At 38.1% G+C, this 18499-nt stretch overlaps 1 protein-coding gene across 1 annotated transcript in view; it reads left to right on the top strand.

The window, feature by feature from the left end:
- Asxl3 (additional sex combs like 3, transcriptional regulator) overlaps window positions 1-18499 on the top strand; it is a 148606-nt gene that overhangs the window by 124091 nt on the left and 6016 nt on the right. Inside the window, exons 10-12 of the mRNA XM_023715678.1 lie at window positions 9487-9583; window positions 11345-11450; window positions 15358-17317. Coding sequence (XP_023571446.1) covers window positions 9487-9583; window positions 11345-11450; window positions 15358-17317 — 2163 coding nt within the window. The remainder of the gene's footprint in view (window positions 1-9486; window positions 9584-11344; window positions 11451-15357; window positions 17318-18499) is intronic.

An 18499-nucleotide genomic window follows, 5' to 3' on the forward strand; every position in this document is an offset into this window, starting at 1 on the left:
GTTGCATTCTCTTAATGAATAGAGTGATTTGTTCTAATGGTGTTTGTAAATAGGATCACAAGTCCACTTCTTGTACAGCAATTAACCAGTAAGAAGAATATATGCAGTGTATTATTTGTTGAAACTGTACTTCCAATTGGATTTGAAACTGTCTCATTGCTTTCTGTTTATCAATAAAACTTTGAAAAAAAAAAGAAATAGATGTATAGTGAACATCAAAACGTACAGCACTTCTCTAACTTTAGAATAAAGCTCAATTTGCCAATAACTCTATTTTTCCTTTTAGATATGCTTATTTTATCAGTTTTCACGATTTTGCCATGGGCTGCATTTCTTTTGACAGGATGCTAAAGCATTGGAGAAATTACCACTTTGAATAGCGATTCTGCTTTGTGAAATTTAAAAACAGAATGATTCTCAGGAGAGAGATCAGAACAGCAAGTGTAAAATAAGGTCCTTGTGGAGAATTATTTTAATGATATTTTAAGGAAGCTTCACTAAAATCAGTTTAACCAAGTGATCAGATTGCTTACATGTTGTATTTTTATTGTATTTAATTTTTATTTTATTTGCTTGTTTTTGTTTATTATGTATTTGGTACAGGGTCTCACTACATAGCTCGGCCTTGTAGTGATCGTTCTGTTTTCGTCCTCCCCAGAACTGGCATTACAGGCGTGCACCAACATGCCCAGACTCAGTGGCTGGCTCAGTGTGCCTGGGGGTAGGCCCGGTGCTGTGTGTGGCGCCTGGGATCAAACCCAGTTCCTGTGCTTGCCTAAGTAGGTGCTTAGTCTGCTGAGCTATCTCGCTGGCCCACAAATTGTATTTTAAAAAAAATATATATGTAAATGTATAAATTTACACATTAAAATATATACATTTTATTTATGCATTAAATATATAAATGCAAATGTATGTACAGATATAGGTATAGTATGCACACACACACACACAGGCAGGTGTGTGTAAGCTGTTTCTCATGAGGAGGTGATAATTGTTTCCCTCAAGACTATATACCGTTTTGCTACCTCAGTGTATTAGTTGTCAAATCCCTTTGCACTTGTGTTCAGAAAGCTCATTTCATAATTCAGTGTCACCATATAATTCTCCTGCCCACTCTTTGGCCTGAAGAACTTCATCCTGGTTAACAATTGCATCTGGAGTCATCCTGTGGATGGCAGAACTTTTAGTTCTTGAATCTTTCCATGCCGAATGGTAAATCTTCCGCTTTCTTCCCTTGTGCTTAGCAGTAGGCACAAAAGCAGCAGCCTGTGGTAGGAAGAAGTGAGCTCTGCTCAGAAAAGAGGCTTTTATTATGAAAATCAGCTTTAAAGCTCTGTCAAAACAATTATGACACAAAAAGCCTTCCACTTTTCCATCTACATGTTGCTTTTTCATAATATTTTCTCTCTGAAAATTTCCTTTGTTCATTTTTAGCTTGATTCTCTGCCTAGTTTTTGAAACTAGGTGGAAGGATTAAAACTAAGTATTTTTTCTTTAACCTCCATGTGATGGAAATAATCTTCCCTGCATAGTTGTAAAAAAATACAACACCTAAATTTGTAACACACATATTAATTTTTTAAGTAATAGCAAATAATAAAATTTCCTGCAGTGGGACTTGAACTTGAGTTTTTTAGGCTTGTGGATTAAGGCACATAACATCATCCTGTGTAATTTTTGCTCTTAATTTATTTGAATGTTCTTGCCACATTCTGAAAATTACACCATGCACACATCTTAAAAATTTTCATCAATAGATAAATAAGAATTTTGTGCATGGCATGTGCAAATTCACTCTCTCAGGTTCATTTCAATCAACTACTTTTGATGATTTTCTGAACTCTCAATACATCATTCCTAAACTATATTCTTTAAGTTATTGTAAGTATTCTCAGAGGAGTATAAGGCTCAGAAGTTTCAGAGATATGGAATAATCCATTTTTATGGGTTTAAAAGAAATTATGGCATACTGCAGAATATTTACAGCAAAGAAAACTACCTCTATTTAATAGACACAGCTTATATGTATTGAAGAATAAAGTCCTTCTAGATAGACTCACCTATTAAAATGACCTGTTAAAATATCTATTTTGCAGGCAAAGTGTAGGGAGTATGGTCTTGCTGTAATTCAGTAAATTGCTTTAAAAATTATTTGCAAAATAGTCTTTAATCTATTATTAATCTTCATGTTTAGTGACGCTATGTCTCTTAGCAGCTTTCTCTCATTTTTACAACTATCTTCATGTTATTCTAAAGGATAAACTTTTCTCCCGTGGATAAAACTTGAGCATACACTCTCCTGAGCCATCTGAATTACACTGAGTGGTAAAGTAAAATTTGAAAAGTTACACTATGGAAAGAATGATGCCATGGCTGGGATTTATTGTGATGTGTACATGTGGGATCCTTCATCATCCCGTGTAAGGCTCAATAGCATCCTATAGTTAACATGTTGTTTTTTACTTTTTGAAACTGAATCAGACTTCTGCTTAGTGACTCACTATGTAGGGTGCCTTTCCTTTTAAGGTCCTTTTGATTCTCTTTATTGGACACAGCTGCATCCATGTAGACCCAAGGAGTTCAATAGACATCAGCACATGCACAACAGAAATTGTTTTATGAAAATGCTGCTCTTACATGTCTGATGCCGCTAGCTCTGACTTACTGCTCTTCTCTGGCTGTTTGGCTTAGTCTTCCTAATAGGATTTTCTTTGGTGTTTTTCTGTATTCTTCCTAATAGATTTTCTTCTGTTCTTTCTGTATTACCATTGTTCAGGGCCCTGCTTTGTGCCATCTTCTGTCTAGGTAAATATTCCTTGAGCATTTTCAACTTCACTTTTTTTGTGAATAATTCATAATCATTTTTAGTTACTCCTTCACTGTTGGGCATCTGGCCTCTGTTCTCAGTTATTAACTAGACACCTTTGTTTGGATGCCTTCAATATACACTTGGTGCAAAATATCCAGCGCCAATATCATTATTTCTTGGCCTTAAATACTGTCCCTCCTCTACCTTTTCCTGTGCTTATGCCCATGTCTGTCAAATCATATAAGCCTTACTTCTGCAGATCATCTTTTACATCTTTGTCTCATTTGTCACCCTCATATATGCTCACTCAGGGCCATTGATTCTGGTTCCTGTGCCTGTCTTAAATACTCTTCTTCCTCTTTATTTTCACTGTCAACATAACCTCAAGAATTTTTCTCTTCTGTCTTCTGGTGTTCTCTTATTGCTTCTGGACAGGAATCCCTGTTTCTACTCTTGCCTTTGTGCACAACATCCTCTACCCTAACACAGAAGTGATATAGCTATGCTATAGACAAGAGAATTATGACCAGTATCTCTATTTTAAGTGTATAAAACTAAGCCACTTTCTACATAGTCTTCTCCTTTTCAGTAATTTCACACTTTTAAGTGCCAAGGCCGCAAGTCCTGTTGTCTTTTGGGGTGTTTGCTTTCATACCATTCACCCACCCTATCAAGTCCTGTTCTGTCAGACTTTAGAATATAGTTATACCTCAACTATTTCTTTGCTACAAGCTCTTGTTCATTTTTTCCTGGAGTATTGTGTTTACCAATAAGTCTTTCTTTTTCAGAGTCTCCTACATGGTAGCCACTAGCCACTTGTGACTATTAATTGCTAGAAATGTGAATTAAGATGTGGTATTAAAGAGACACATTTGAATATTCAAAGAGAATAAAAACTACCATAAAATATTTTATATGGGATTACACATTGAGATAATAGCATTTTGGATTGATTGAATTAAGTGAAAACATTACTGGAATTAATTTCTAATTTCCTCCAACTTTTCCAATGCAATTACTAGAAAAATTAAAACAATTTATGGGACTCACATTTTATTGCCATTGGACAGTTCTACTCTAGAGTCCTTTCTAAACACAGCAGTCAGAGATTTCTTTTGAAATGTCGAGTTGTTTCATTCCTCTAGCCCAATCCCCCCAGTGGCTTTCCCGCTCCCTCAGGGAAGAAGCCAGGCTGTCCAGGGTTACGTGGCCCAGCAGACCACGTCCACTGTCTGGCTGCTTGCCACTCTAAGGCTCTGCTCACACTCCACCCAAGGGCCTTCGCTCGTTTGTTCCTATGGCTTCACTCATGCTTTTCCAGGTACCTCTGTGGCTTTCTCCCTTCAGATCTCTGCTTCCAGCAGCCTTGATAATAGCATCAGGAAGGCCCATCCTGACCCCCCATCTGCACTCGCAGCACACTTACCTCAACACACTAACATGAAGCTTTTCATCAGGGTTTGACTTGACTTTACGCAACTTCCCATTAACTGTAGAATGAAATGCAAATCACTTGTATTTCTGGATATACTAGTAATATTTATTCATTTTCTAACTCCAGCACATTTCTCCCTGTTCCTGTAATTACACCTTCCATTTGGACTCGCTTGTAGGAAATACAAAAAGAAAAAAAAAAGTAATAAAGAATGTAGCATGGGTTTTAAGGGTTATTATTAAATGTAAATATATTCTCATGTTAAATTACATGCCCCCAACTTCAGATGTTGAATGCTGTGCAAAAAGCAATATTGGTTTAACCCTTCGACTGTCATGTGACATTTACCCCATAAAATGTATGTTAATGTAATCAATTATAGACTCATCAAAGGAACTAGTTATTTTGGTCACAGTTTTTCTCTTCTTAATTTAAAAGGAAGCATAATTTATCAATAGTTTGACTAGACAGCTCTTTAGACTTAGGTGATTTTTTTAGAATGAATGTTTATGTTGTGGCTAATGAAAAATACAGGGATTTATAGCTCAGCAATAAATATAGACCTTTCAGAAATGTTTATTGTTCTAGTTCATTAAAATGCTGTATCTTTTACACAGAATTTCTTAAAGGTCATAAAATTAATAGTATATTTTAAAAGTTTTATTGGTGTGTATTTCCTAAGTCTCATTTAAGCCTATTTTAATTGTGCTGTCTCATATTGGCTGGGAATGTGGCAGTTTCGTATTATTTTTCTGTTTCAAAAGAAAAACATTTCCCTGCAGGGCTAGCTTCCATATTCTTGAGTGAATTTATGTCACACTGCTTTGCATTTTCCTGCACTGAAATCTTGAGAGTCTGTCAGAGCTAATCTGATCTACTATTTCTTTGTGTCTTAAAATAATGCTGAAGTATTCAATTAGTAACTAGTCAAGTTTCTGACCTGCAAGGATGTATGTAATCAAAATTCCATATATCAGCTACCAGAGCTAAATTTTAGATGTTTCACTACACAAAGCAAAGACAGTGCAGTAAACTTTTGCAGAGTATTGAACACACAGAAAGCATTGTGTGGAGCGTAGGAGCTTTTGAATCTTTGTTTGTATCCTTAACTGTAGAATAATTCTGAGGTTTTTTTTTATTGCAGTTTCTATATGTGTTCAGCACAGTACACAAGTCCTTTTATCTTCTAAGGGTACTCACTCTCTGCCCACTAGTCCTAATATTCCAAATATAAATCTATCAAAGCAATAAACTAAGTGTCCTCTTTTAATCTTTCCGTGGAATAGCATTTTGCCTGTAGGTTCTTGAGCCATGAAGGCATATACTTGGAGTCTATATCTGAGGAAAATTGGACTGGCTAGAGGCATGTTCGAAGATGTTCTTGTCATCAGCTTCTTTGCTTGTGGTACAGCATCTTACTGACTTTCCCTTTAGACTTTCACTCAAGGGCAACCTTCGTTTGCTTCTCTTCCCTCTCCCAGAAACTTCCTGAATAATTTACATATTTTCTGAAATATTCCCTAGATGCCTTTTTCTGAATCCTGAAAACTTTAACCCAGCTTTGAGTATCTCTGAGACTTGCCTTCATTGTCTTTAATAGAAATATTCCAGTGCCATTTCTAGTATTGCCCCTGTAGCTGGCTTTCCTTCTCCTGCCCATTCTTTACATGGTTCCAAAAGTTGTCTTTGCGAGCACAGATCTTTATAGACTTTTCTTAGGCTTCAGCATTTTTTTATTTGTAAACTTAATACACAAGTGTTTAACTGACATTTTATATAAAGAGTACATGTGTGTACAATGTATATTTTTGTTTAAGCAACATCTGTTTTCCAGGTTTATACAAACATTTTCTTTTACAAAAATGGACAGAGTGGAGTTAAATTGTTAGACCACAAGGTTTTCTATAATAACTTATGTCATTCTTCCCATCTACCCCAGTCTTGGAATGGTCTTGTGACCCCAAACGTATCAATCAATGCCTCCCTACCTGCGGTATCCAGATTTTAGAACATGGCCAAAATGAGGCCATTTAAACTGTGGGATGTCCAGAAGGAGTTGCATATTCAAAAGAGAAGATTTTTCTTTCTTTCTTTTTTCTTTTTTTTTTTGTGGAACCAGGGATTGAACTCAAGCCCTTGCACTTGCTAGGGAAGCACTTATTCTACTGAGCCATCTCCCTGGCTCCATAGCAATTTTTTTTTTTTTTTTTTTTTTTTTTTTGGAACTAGGGATTGAACTCAGACCCTTGCGCTTGCTAGGGAAGCGCTTATTCCATTGAGCCATCTCCCTGGCCCCTGACAAGATTTTTTTATTTTTGAATACAACTAGCTAATATGAGTTTGGAGGTAATCACCACTACCCTAGTAAGAGCAGCACATCAAGGCAGTGCTAGATGAAGCAAAGAGGACTACATTTTGAGTTTACCCTGTATCCAGGCTTCAGTATTTTTGATAGCTTCTGTTACCTAACAAGGCGCTCGATAATTTTCCCCGTTTAGGCTCATATTGAAAAAGATAATAAAATGTGGAGGTAAATCGAAGAAGAAACTTGGAACTTGAAAGCTAATAATCTAATTTGGAGACAAAAGCCAGACAAATTAAGCAATGTGAGAGGCAGGAAGATGCCTGTGGAGAACTAGGGATCACCGCTACAGAGGGCCTTCAGAGAAAATGTGCAGCAGCAGCCCTAGAAGTGTCCTACAGATAACAGGAGAATGGGAGCATTTTTGAAGCTCTTATCTCCTTTGCACTTTGCTTTTCTCCTAAGACCAAATGCAGCCTTCTACACTGTACCCACAGGGTGCCTCAGAGACCTTTGTGCATCTGTGGAAGACCTAGAACTTGGTGGGTCTGGGTGAGACAAATGACTTGACCTATTTCCGCAGGTGCTCTACTGCATAGGCTAAACAGCATGAATAGAGCAGTACCGTTGTCTAGTACACTCTACTTTCTGTACTCCTCACATCTTGCTGTACCTCACTTTGTCACTGATTCTTTAAGGATTATTAGGTCATGATGAGTTGAAAGGGGTGAATGGGACTGACTGCAAGACAGTCTTAAGTTGGGCTTATGGTTGTGTTTACAGCCTTCCGTCTCCCTCTGTTGCCTAGCACTTCCGCTAGTTTGCCTACTGGAGTGACCTAGACCCCCAGCTCCGAGACCTTGGCTCCTTTACCCTTCTCCTCGCATTACTGTGAGCCTCAAACTATCCATAAGACATAAGTGGATCCCTGGGACTTAAGAGTACAAAGGCTCATTCTACCCATTTGTTACGAGACCTATATATTCTAGCCTCTGGGACCCAATCACCAAATGGCATTTGTCACACCTTTTTTTTTTTTTTTTTTTTTTTTTTTTGTGGAACCAAAGATTGAACTCAGGCCCTTGAGCTTTCCAGGCAAGCATTTATTCTACTGAGCCATCTCCCCAGCCCACCAAATGGCATTTGTTAGTTTAGTACATAAACAACATTCTAGAAGAAAGTGTCCTAGAATTCTCTAAAGGATGGGAAATCTGCGACATTTTCCTCTCGTGTATTGAGACTGTGGTGAGTCCATGGGGTAGAAAATGGGGATGGGGACATAAGTATGTGTTACAGCTGTGTTGAGCTCAGGCAGGTAGAAGGATGTACAAGAACCAGAAGCATCCATTCTATTGTGGAGAATATTCAAAATGTAAGTACAGGGCCTTTTTTCTTTATTGCCATTGTATTTCTAACACTCTACAAGGAAGTGCCAGACTCATAGGTTCAAATAGCTGGCCTAATAAGAATCCTTTGAATAAAGATCAAAACAGAGCAGGGGTCAGGGGTTCGATCCCTGGGCCTGCCGTGCCAGCCCCACTCCTGGGGTGCACTGAGACAGCAATTGAGACCGGCCGTGGTGACGCACTCCTGTAATCCCAGCTCTTGGGAGGCTGTAAACAGGTGGATCACTTTGAGTCCGATCTAGTAGTGAGACCCTGAACACCCTGTAGACCTTTCCCTAAATTACAAAAAAAGAAAGAAAGAAAGAAAGAAAGATAAAAACAGAAAAATCAATGAATGAATGGAAATCTTGCCCAAATTTTCCAAGTGGTTGACTATTTTAGTGCAGTTACTTGTTTCTTCTTAGGTAAAGAACCGAAGGACCTCAAATCTGTGGCCTCTCTGTGGGTGTTACAATGTCAGAGAGTGGCATATCTCATCTTTGTTCTTATTGCCTTTTTAAAAGAGTTTAACTGGTCATAGTCCAGCTTAGAGTAGGTGGTATAATACAAACAGATACAATATTTTCCCTTGATCCTAAGCAGTGATTCAGCTGATATATTCATGACATTGAGTTAAGTCTCAGAAAGGGGTTAGTTTCTCAGGGTGTGAAGGTGAAGAGGAAAGAAAGCAACAAATAAAACAATGTAGGGATAAAAATTGTGCTCTTGAGCCAGGCATGGTGGTACATACCTGTAATCCCAGCACCCAGGAGGCAGTTAAGATTGCCACAAGGAGGATTGGCACAAGCTTTAGGCCGCCTGGGCTACGTAGTCCAAGCTAGCCTGAACTACACAGAGACACTGTCCCTGTCCCCCCTCCTTCTCCCCCCAAAAAGTATTTTCAGGTAATAGGAAGTATCTAAAGGAAAAGAAAATCTTTGAACAGTAGTTTTGCTACAGTTTTCCAGGCCTCTAAGTATCAGACTAAAGCATCCCCGTGCCCTTGTAAGGAGTCCAGCCCTGACTGCTTAGGACACTGCCTGTGCTGTAAAGCTCATGCCTTCCAACAGTATGTGGTGGGTTTCAGTCTCTAGCCTTTCTGCTGAAAAGCTGCTGTCTTGTCCCTGCACTAATCCTAGCTCTTGGATTATGTCTTTCTAACCCCTCCTGCCCATCTACATGTCTCCCCCTAGCTTTTATTTTGGTACCTCTTAATTCTCACTTACATAATGCTTGGCAGTATTTATCTTTTTTTTAATGTTTTTGTTTCCTCAGTCACATAAGAAACTTATCAAAGATAGTATTCTAATTCTTCCTGTACTCTATATAAGAAAGCAGAGTACATACAGCTTTTATGGTATCCCTGAACACACACACACACACACACACACACACACACACACACACGCACATACACACATGCACATGCACATATACACATGCATACACACACAGACATGGAGTCCAGTAATATTTGATTTTGTTTCTATTCTGCATATTTTTGCTTTGAATTATTCTTGATGGAATCTTGTTTTTTCGGTTTATTTTCTAGATGGGAAGTGATGGAATTTTACGTCTCAGTACTTCAGCCCTAAATAATGAATTCTTTGCATATGCAGCACAAGGGTGGAAACAGCGACTGGCAGAAGGTAAATTTTAGATTTGTGCTTTGGATATTGGAGTCCACATACTCTGCTGAGCTTTATACCTTTCTCTCCAAGTTTTTGTCTCCCTAAAATATAAAGCAGTAACTATGCATAAGTGCTTCTAAATGACCTCATTTATTCTTTAGATATACTTACCATTTTTGATGCCAGGTTTTTTTTCGAAGTTATCTTGGACAGAATAAAAATTCTGATGTAGCATTATTTTCTTTAAAGTGATAACTTTAACTACACAGTTTGGTTCATTATTCTTATGTTTTGGTTTCTAAAGAGACTTCTTTTAATTCTTCCTTTATTCCTCCAAAAGTCATCACATCATCTTTTCATTCCTTTAGTTACAAAGTGTCTTGAAAGACTACAGTATTTCCCTGCTACCCACTGTCACTTCTCCCTGAGCTGCTGATTCCGCAGGAAACTCCGTGTGCCTTCGAGGAGAGGAGGCGTGCCTTCCTGGGGCCAACTCTGCCTGCCTCTTCTCATGACTTACGTGATCCGTTCATTCTCCAGCATCTCCCTTGTATGAAATCACCTGACTTGAGCCTTCCTAGTACAGTTTAAGTGATTTCATAGCACTACATTTCTGACACCCTTTCTTCGCCTCCCTCAGGAGTTCCTACTGGTCTGTCATCTAAGGAGCATCTGTTTTCTTTTCCAACCCTGTGCCTTTTCCAAGCAGCCTTACTCATCTTGAGTTTAAGTGCTGCACAGATGCCAATAACTTCCAGGTCTGACTCTCACTCCCTGCTCTTGATCAAGCATACCCTATTTTCTTGGGCCCCCGAGCTTGTGTCTCAAAATACTCAATATTTTTACTCAAAATCAAAATACTATTTTTCATTTCACATATGCTCTTCACTTTGTTGTCTCTGTACTATCACCACTGTCCCGTGGTTTACAGCCTGCATGGTATCTTTGACCCTCCTTTCTCTATCCTAAACTGCTAATTCCATCTGATTCCCCTTCACCATTGCCCCTGCTGCCAACCCAGCTGCGCTCTGTGTCCCTCATATGTGCTCTTCCATGGCCTCCTAACGGGAGCCCCGTGATGCCTTCACCACATCGTCTGCTTTATCTTTCTATTTATTTGGCTGTATCTCTGCCTCAGTGAATGCACCAGGGCCTCCTTTCATCTCCCTTAGGAAATACAGAAATCTCCTTGGTTCAAACGTGCGTTGCATAATTGGCCTGAGCTTTTCTTTTCTAATCTACTTCATCCTGTGTTCCGCTCATAATTGGCCTTTGGGAGGAAAGTAAATAAAAATACTCCTGTCTTTGTGCCTTGTTACTAATCACTTTGTGGAATCCTGGGCATCCTTCAAAAGCTGACTCAGCTCATATGTGTAATCCTCCTTAATTGACTTAGGCAGAATTACGTGCTTTTCCATCTACACTTTTATGACATATATTATTATTATGGCCTAAATGGTGCTTTTGACATTACTTCATAAGTCACTGATGTGCCTTTGCTCCCATCAGACTGATTTCCCCCAGGACAATGAAGATGTGCGCACTTTCATTTGCCGCCCTTAGCATGCAGCACGTCTCGCTAGATGTTTTAGAGTTCATTTAAGACAAAATGACTATGTGAATGATGTTCATAAAAAAGCTGTAGAAATGTTATCATTACTCATCATTGTACTTTTCAACATCCATAAAAGTATACAGAAATGAATTGTATGTTTTCTTTCTTAATTGAGAAAAGATGCGGCCACTCTTACTCAATGGATTACTATTTTTTCCCCCTAGGAGAGTTTACCCCTGAAATGCAGTTACGAATAAGGCAAGAAATTGAAAAGGAAAAGAAAACAGAACCTTGGAAAGAAAAATTTTTTGAGAGGTTTTATGGAGAAAAGTGAGTACTAGTGTATTTTTTTCTCATTTTTCTTCGAAGGAAATGAAACTGTGATTCTCTGCTTCGCATGACACATTCATATGCTGTAAAACTTAATAAACTCGTGATAAAAGGCAGTAGTCCCTCGTTTAAGAAATTGTGGATGAAATTATGTGGCATATCAGCACTTAAATTTAAAAAAATGCATTTTCAAGGATATATAACTCGTTCATGAAAATTCACTTTGGATTGAAAATAGCACATAAAATCTTATAGAAGTCAATTGTAGATTTGTAAGAGGATTTCAAGACCATTCTCCTAGTTTTTATCCAGTCTTTTCATTAATGGATTATTTAAAGATGCAAAGTTTTAGGTATGCTAAATTCTCATTTATTTCTGAACATATTGAATATGCACGTCCATTATAATATTTATTTAGTTCTTGCTTTGATGAAAGCCTGAAGTGTTATCCTTCACTCTATCCATCTCCTTTGTCAAATGTAGCTTGTATCTCATTTATTGTTTATGTATGCATGGTTCTTAAAGGAATAGCAGCCACATAGCAGCATGGCAGCCACCAAACTAACCTGAAAGGAGTTTTTACTTCTGCCTCTTGTTTAGCATAAATGTATTTTGCTTGGGCAGAATGAATGTATGAAAGGCGATTGGATCACTAGGGGGAAAGGTGGGAGACTTGGGAACTATGGGCAGTATTCCTAGGTCCTGCTTAGTAGAGGAATTTGTGCTTTAACTTTCGTGCCCACACCTAGGACTTCAAAGTTGTTACTTTATGTAAAAGACACACCGACATTTTTAAGGCTACAAAACCTGTGCTATCTAGTTTCTTCTCAAAAGCGGAGCTCTCGAGCAGAAGGCAACATAGCGGGCAGAGCGCTTCCCCAGTGTAGGCCAGCCGTGGCTGCTAGTCAGAAGTGGTACTTTTGAGTTGTAAAGCTGGTTTTTATTGCTGTGCTGGAATTCCTAGAAGCATATATATGTGTACTTAAGCAAAACTACAGAGATAATCAATGCATTTTCTCAACAGTTTATAATGTGTCGAGCTCCTTGTGAGAGCAGTATTACTTACGCCTGCCCACATCAAAACCTTCGTTGGACATTGTAAAATACGTGCAATTTGGGAGAATAATCTCCACTCATAAAACTCAGGCATCCACACTGCTGGAAGCGCTCTAGTCATGCTGAAGCCAAGCAGGGTACAGAACCCTGGAGATCGATGCTGAAGACTCCTCTGTGAATGTCGGGGCCACTCTTTTTAGTCATGGCAGTAATGTAACTGAGTTACTTCAGGGCATTGGTCCTTAGCTTGTATCGAATGCTTGATCCATTCTTTCATTAATTCAGTGATATTTCTCTCACCTGTCATCTGTACCAGACATTGTTCTAGGTGCCAGGAGTGAGGCTGTCTGTGGGTCTCTGAGACTCTGCTCACAGACAGCCTATGTGGATGGACTTTGCGTTAAGCAGAGCTTCCCTACTCTACACCAAAAACCGAGTACATACCGCCTCTGACAGGTTTCAAAGAGTAGTATGTATTTTTCTCTCATTCCTCCCAGGGACTTATAAGGTGGGTGTCATTTTCTTTTTCCATAGAGATAAAATACAAAAGACCAGGAAACGGAGGAATAAGGAAGCTCAGTAATTTTCCCAGGTGTGCACATCGAGATTAACTATTCAGAGTCAGAGGCTTAAGAACAGTTCACACATTTACATTCTGTTCCGCTATGTTTGGAAACTTCACAGACTCCCATGAATATTAAGTTTAAGGCTACTCTCCAGAAAGTAACAACTGTAATAGCGTGAATAAATGGGCCTCCCCATCACTGCCACAAAGCTCAGAAACAAAATGTTCTTAAACTGGATCTTCTTTCTCAGACTTGTTAATAGTTTTTTGTTTTGTTCTGTATTTTGCTACTATGTCAATAGACATGTGTCTTGTATTGTTTTCTATTTTTGATTATGTACTGAATAATAGGTATATTGTGAACATTTTGTGGTTTCCGCTTCTCTTTCTTTCACTACTAAGTTGCCTACATTTCCCCAAATATGCCAGATTTGCCCCAGGACAAAACGATTTTCTTTTGAGCCTATACATTTTTCCCTGTTCTAAGGTTTTCCAACAATGTTGCTATCTAAATGTCTTATATAAGATTTAGCTTAGTTGAAATATTTATTATAAATATTATTGGCTTCTCTTTTAAGATAGCACTGTTTTATATTTATTTTGGTTACTTAGAGATCATTTATTCATGTTTAAGGTTTAGAGTATTCTGTAGATATATGGTCTAGATGTCTGGGATCAGGTTTTCTTTTAGGTAGCATATGGTTTGTTGTGAGTACCTTCTATGTCTGTGCCATATTTAATATGCATAAGTATATTTATGCAATTTAATTTTGTATGTATATATTTTTATCTGTATGTATTTTTAATCATATTGTTACTGATCAGCTAACAGAAATTTGACCACCAGTATCTATATTTCTGTATGTTATGTGCCTAACTACTTATCAGTGGTGTGTATACTTGACCCAAATCCAAAGGATCTTATCTATAGCTGGTTACTCAGGTATAAATTTTCTATAACATAATTATTTTACCCCTTTCAATACAGTGTAGTTCTAAAGTGTATCTTAGCTAGGTTTCTTCTTATGGAAAGTTGAAAAGAAAAAAAAAAACTTACCACACTGGCTGTATTTTGCATTACATTTCTGGAGCCCTTTTCAATTATAGTAAAGAAGACAATGGTCGTATATCCCCAAGGTGCATTCAATTTTATTTTACTCTCATTTGGGGAATTTTATGTACGTAAAAGTTTGAATTGGATTTCATTGCAATATTTTCTTGTGTCAATACTAGTAGAGCTATCTTCTTCATTTACATGTGTCTATCTGTTTGTTTTCTTGTGTTATTTTATCATTGCCTGTATCCTATTTACCTTCCATTAGAACAGCTTATCATTCTACTGTGTAAAGCTGATGTCATACCTGACTACTATAAAAAAATCAGCAACTTACAGTATACTGAAGTATAATTGTAATATGCTTGATGGTATTCTGAGTAGCTTTTCCCAATGACCTGAACTGGATTCTTCTTTGATCCCTGATTGGATTATTTCTTAATTTTTGTCACTATTTTATATGTAATGTCTTTACAGTAAACGATATACACAAATATTTTAGAAATATTTGCTCACACAAATGTAAGCTAGTATAATAATTCATTTTAGATTTTTAGTAGACGTTGCCAAGTATTTCAATTAGATGCTAGATGCTTAAGTAAAATGAGTAATATTTCTTGGATTAATTTCAAAGATTAAGAGTCAAAGCTAAGCATATGCTTTAGTTTTAGAATTGGTATATCTGATCCATCTGCCATTAGTTTTGATTATTATTTTCTATCATGAGGTCATCTTTATACTTTCTGACTTAAAAATTTTTTGATTGTGTCCTTGTTTTGTTTTTTGCCCATATTTTCTAATCTTTTCTTTGTAATTTTCTATTCTCTGCTAATACTTGGTAGACTGCAGTTCATATCTGCTTGCCTAGAAAATAAAAAAGTATACATTCCTTAACCAAAAATAGTGAAGAAATTATGTCATCATAAAATATTTTATATAACTCATGATGTTACATAGTGATAAGATTAATTTGATGCATTAACTTCTCTTGTATATTATATTTGTAAGAGTTCCAACTTGTGGCTTTTTTCTGTCTTTCTGGGACAGAGTCTCAGTTCAGGCTGGCCTTGAACTCATTTTGTAGCCCAGGCTGGCTTCAGACTCATAGTGATCCTCCTGCCTCAGCCTCTGCAGTGTTGGGATTACAAGCATGAGCCACCACGCCCAGCCCAATCTGTGGCTTTTATGCTTTGTAGTTGAGCAATAATTCAATATCTCTAATTTCTGTTTAGGTTGGGCATATCAAGAGAGGAATCTGTGAAGCTCACTTCTGGACCAAACAATGATGGAGCTGAAGGTAGTTCCTCAGGTGGGACCTCTGGCCTTCTGGGTTCTTCAGCACAGGCCACCTTGGAAGAACAACAGCCCAAAAGCCTGAAAAATCCAGCTTCTCCAGAGTCCAATTACTGTGCTACACTCTGTCCTATGGTAGAAGTTCCAGCTAAAGATGTGATGGTGGAATCAGAATCGGAGGATATTTTGATCCCTGAGGAATCTGTGATTCAGGAAGAAGTTGCAGAAGAGGTAGAGACTAGTATTTGTGAATGCCAAAATGAAAATCATAAGACTATACCTGAATTTTCTGAGGAATCTGAAAGCTCACCCACCTCTCATGATGAGCCCCAATTAGCACCTCCAGAAGGTAACTTGGAATCCTGTGTTATGATGAATGATGTCTTAGAAACTTTGCCTCATATTGAAGTTAAGATTGAAGAGAAATCAGAATCACCCCAGGAAGAAATGTCAGTTGTCATTGATCACATAGAAGTTTGTGACTCTCTTATTCCTTCTACTTCATCTGTGCCTCATGTCAGTGATTTAGAACATAAGGAACCAGAAACTGCAGTAGAGAACAATATTTGCAAAATAAAAACAGGGTCATCTTCTCTAGATGGCCAGTTCCCAAGTGAAGCAATTGCTGTAGACATGGAGCTCCAGAGTGACCCTGATGAACAGCTTTCTGAAAATGCATGCATCTCTGAAACCTCCTTCTCTTCTGAGAGCCCAGAGGGAGCCTGCACTAGCCTGCCCTCCCCAGGAGGAGAAGCCCAGTCTACGTCAGAAGAATCATGCACTCCAGCCTCCCTTGAAATGACATTTTGCTCTGAGGTCTCCAGCACTGAACATACAGACAAATATAGTCAGAGAAATGCCACTGACGAAAACCTTCATGCATCTTTGATGTCAGAAATATCTCCAGTATCCACCTCACCTGAAATATCAGAAGCATCTCTTCTGTCCAACTTACCACTAACATCTGAAGCATCACCAGTATCCAACTTACCTTTAACTTCAGAAACATCACCGATGTCTGATTTACCTTTGACATCAGAAACTTCTTCAGTGTCTTCCATGCTTCTCACCTCTGAGACCACTTTTGTATCCAGCTTGCCACTTCCTTCAGAGACATCTCCAATTTCTAATTCTTCCATGAGTGACAGAATGGTGCATCAACAAAGAAAATCACCTTCTGGGTCTGAAGAAGCCCTCTCTCTACAGAAAGATGAACCTTCTGTCCCTCCCAAATCTCTGGGCGAGAACCTTATCTCCCAGCAGAAACCTCTGCCCAATGCTCCTGAATCTATCAAAATGGGTTCTTGTGCTATTGCTCCTGAAGCATTTCCTTCTGAAGAACTGCATGGTAAGACCGTGAGTCAGCAGCCTTGTAAATCACATATTGAAATTGAAAAGCCCTGTCCTCTGTCCATTGGAGACCTTCCTGCTACAGAAGTGATGAAAGCTAAAAATCACAGTGTCCTGCCAAGAACTGAAAAGAAAGGGGTGTCTTCGCCTTTAGAATTATCTGTCTTTTCTGAAGATTTAGAGACTAAGGGAAATGAGCTTCCACCAACTAAATTACAGGACAAACAGTATGTCTCACCAGTAGATAAGGCTGCATTTTCAGAAGGTTTGAGAACTAAAACACATAAGCAAGGGAACACACAGAATCGATTGGAGACTTCACATACTTGCAAGTCATCAGAACCCTCCAAATCACCTGATGGCTTAAGAAATGAAAGTAGAGAATCAGAAATATCAAAGAGGAAAACTGCAGAGCAGCATAGCTTTGGCATCTGTAAAGAAAAGAGAGCTAGGATAGAGGATGATCAGTCTACACGGAATACATCATCCAGTAGCCCACCAGAGAAAGAACAGCCTCCAAGAGAAGAACCCAAGGTCCCACCACTCAAGGTATGGTATTATGAAAGCTAGATCCACAGGTAGGCTTCCCCCATTCAGAAACCAAATTTTCTAGAATAAATTGCAGTTTTCTCTTTCTAAAGTTTATATAGCAGTTTATTATCTGTAGTATCTGCTCTAATGGAAAAGGATTCTCTTAAAACCATACATGGCACTCCCATAAGACACTTAGATGCATGTATGTATTTATACATCACTATTTAAGCAACAAATTTGGGGAAAGACAACATGGCCTGAAATAGCATAGAAACCACTGAGATACCTAGAATTTCCAGGTTGCAAAAGAGTCCTATATAAACTGAGAAAGTGTGGAAGATAATTTTGGATAGAATGAGTAGGAAAGGTAGTTAAAACTCAGCTCTACAGAGGGAAAAGTATATATTAATACTTCATTCATTTAGAAACATTCAACACCATGATTACTTAGTAGAAAGATCATTAGGACCTGACTTATGGTAGAGCCTCATTAAATATTTCCTGAATAAACTAATAAAATTGAGTTACGAGCTTCGAGGGAAAATGCAGTAGATATATAGGTATGCAGATAATAAGAGCATATATTTTTGCTTCCAAGATTATTAAAGAGGTGGTTAACATCATATAATAATGAAAAAAAAATCTCATTTGTGTACTTCCTTTGATCCCATGTAATTTTTTATTTGTTTGTTTGTTTTGTATTTAGGACAGGGTCTACAGGGCTTATAGGGTCTCAGTATGTAGATCGGATTTGTAGTGATTCTCCTGTTTTCAGCCTCCCAAGTGTTGGGATTACCGGCATGCACCACCATGCCCAATCTCAGTTGTCATCTCAGTGCACCCTGCAGGTGTGGCCAGCACAGCATGGTGGGGATCGAACTCTGGCCACTGAGCTTTGACTAAGCAGGAGCTTTAGTCCACTGAGCTATCAGGCCAGCCCAGATCCCATGTGATTTTTTAACTCAGAAACAAACCTGTTATATAAATTAGATCTATATGAATTAACTGAAAACTAAGGTTCATTCATAAGAAGCCCTTTGTTTAATGTTTTTGATCATTAAAAATAATGATTTTTATTTATTTGATGCTTTTGTCCAGGACCATTTATATTGTTATACAAGTTGGAATATTCCTCCATGATATGATTGGCCTAGAATTATGAATGACTCAAGCTTTTAGAAATATCTTTATTATATA

Source organism: Octodon degus, unplaced genomic scaffold (assembly GCF_000260255.1).
Source record: "Octodon degus isolate 3935 unplaced genomic scaffold, OctDeg1.0 scaffold00003, whole genome shotgun sequence".
Lineage (NCBI taxonomy): Eukaryota > Metazoa > Chordata > Mammalia > Rodentia > Octodontidae > Octodon > Octodon degus.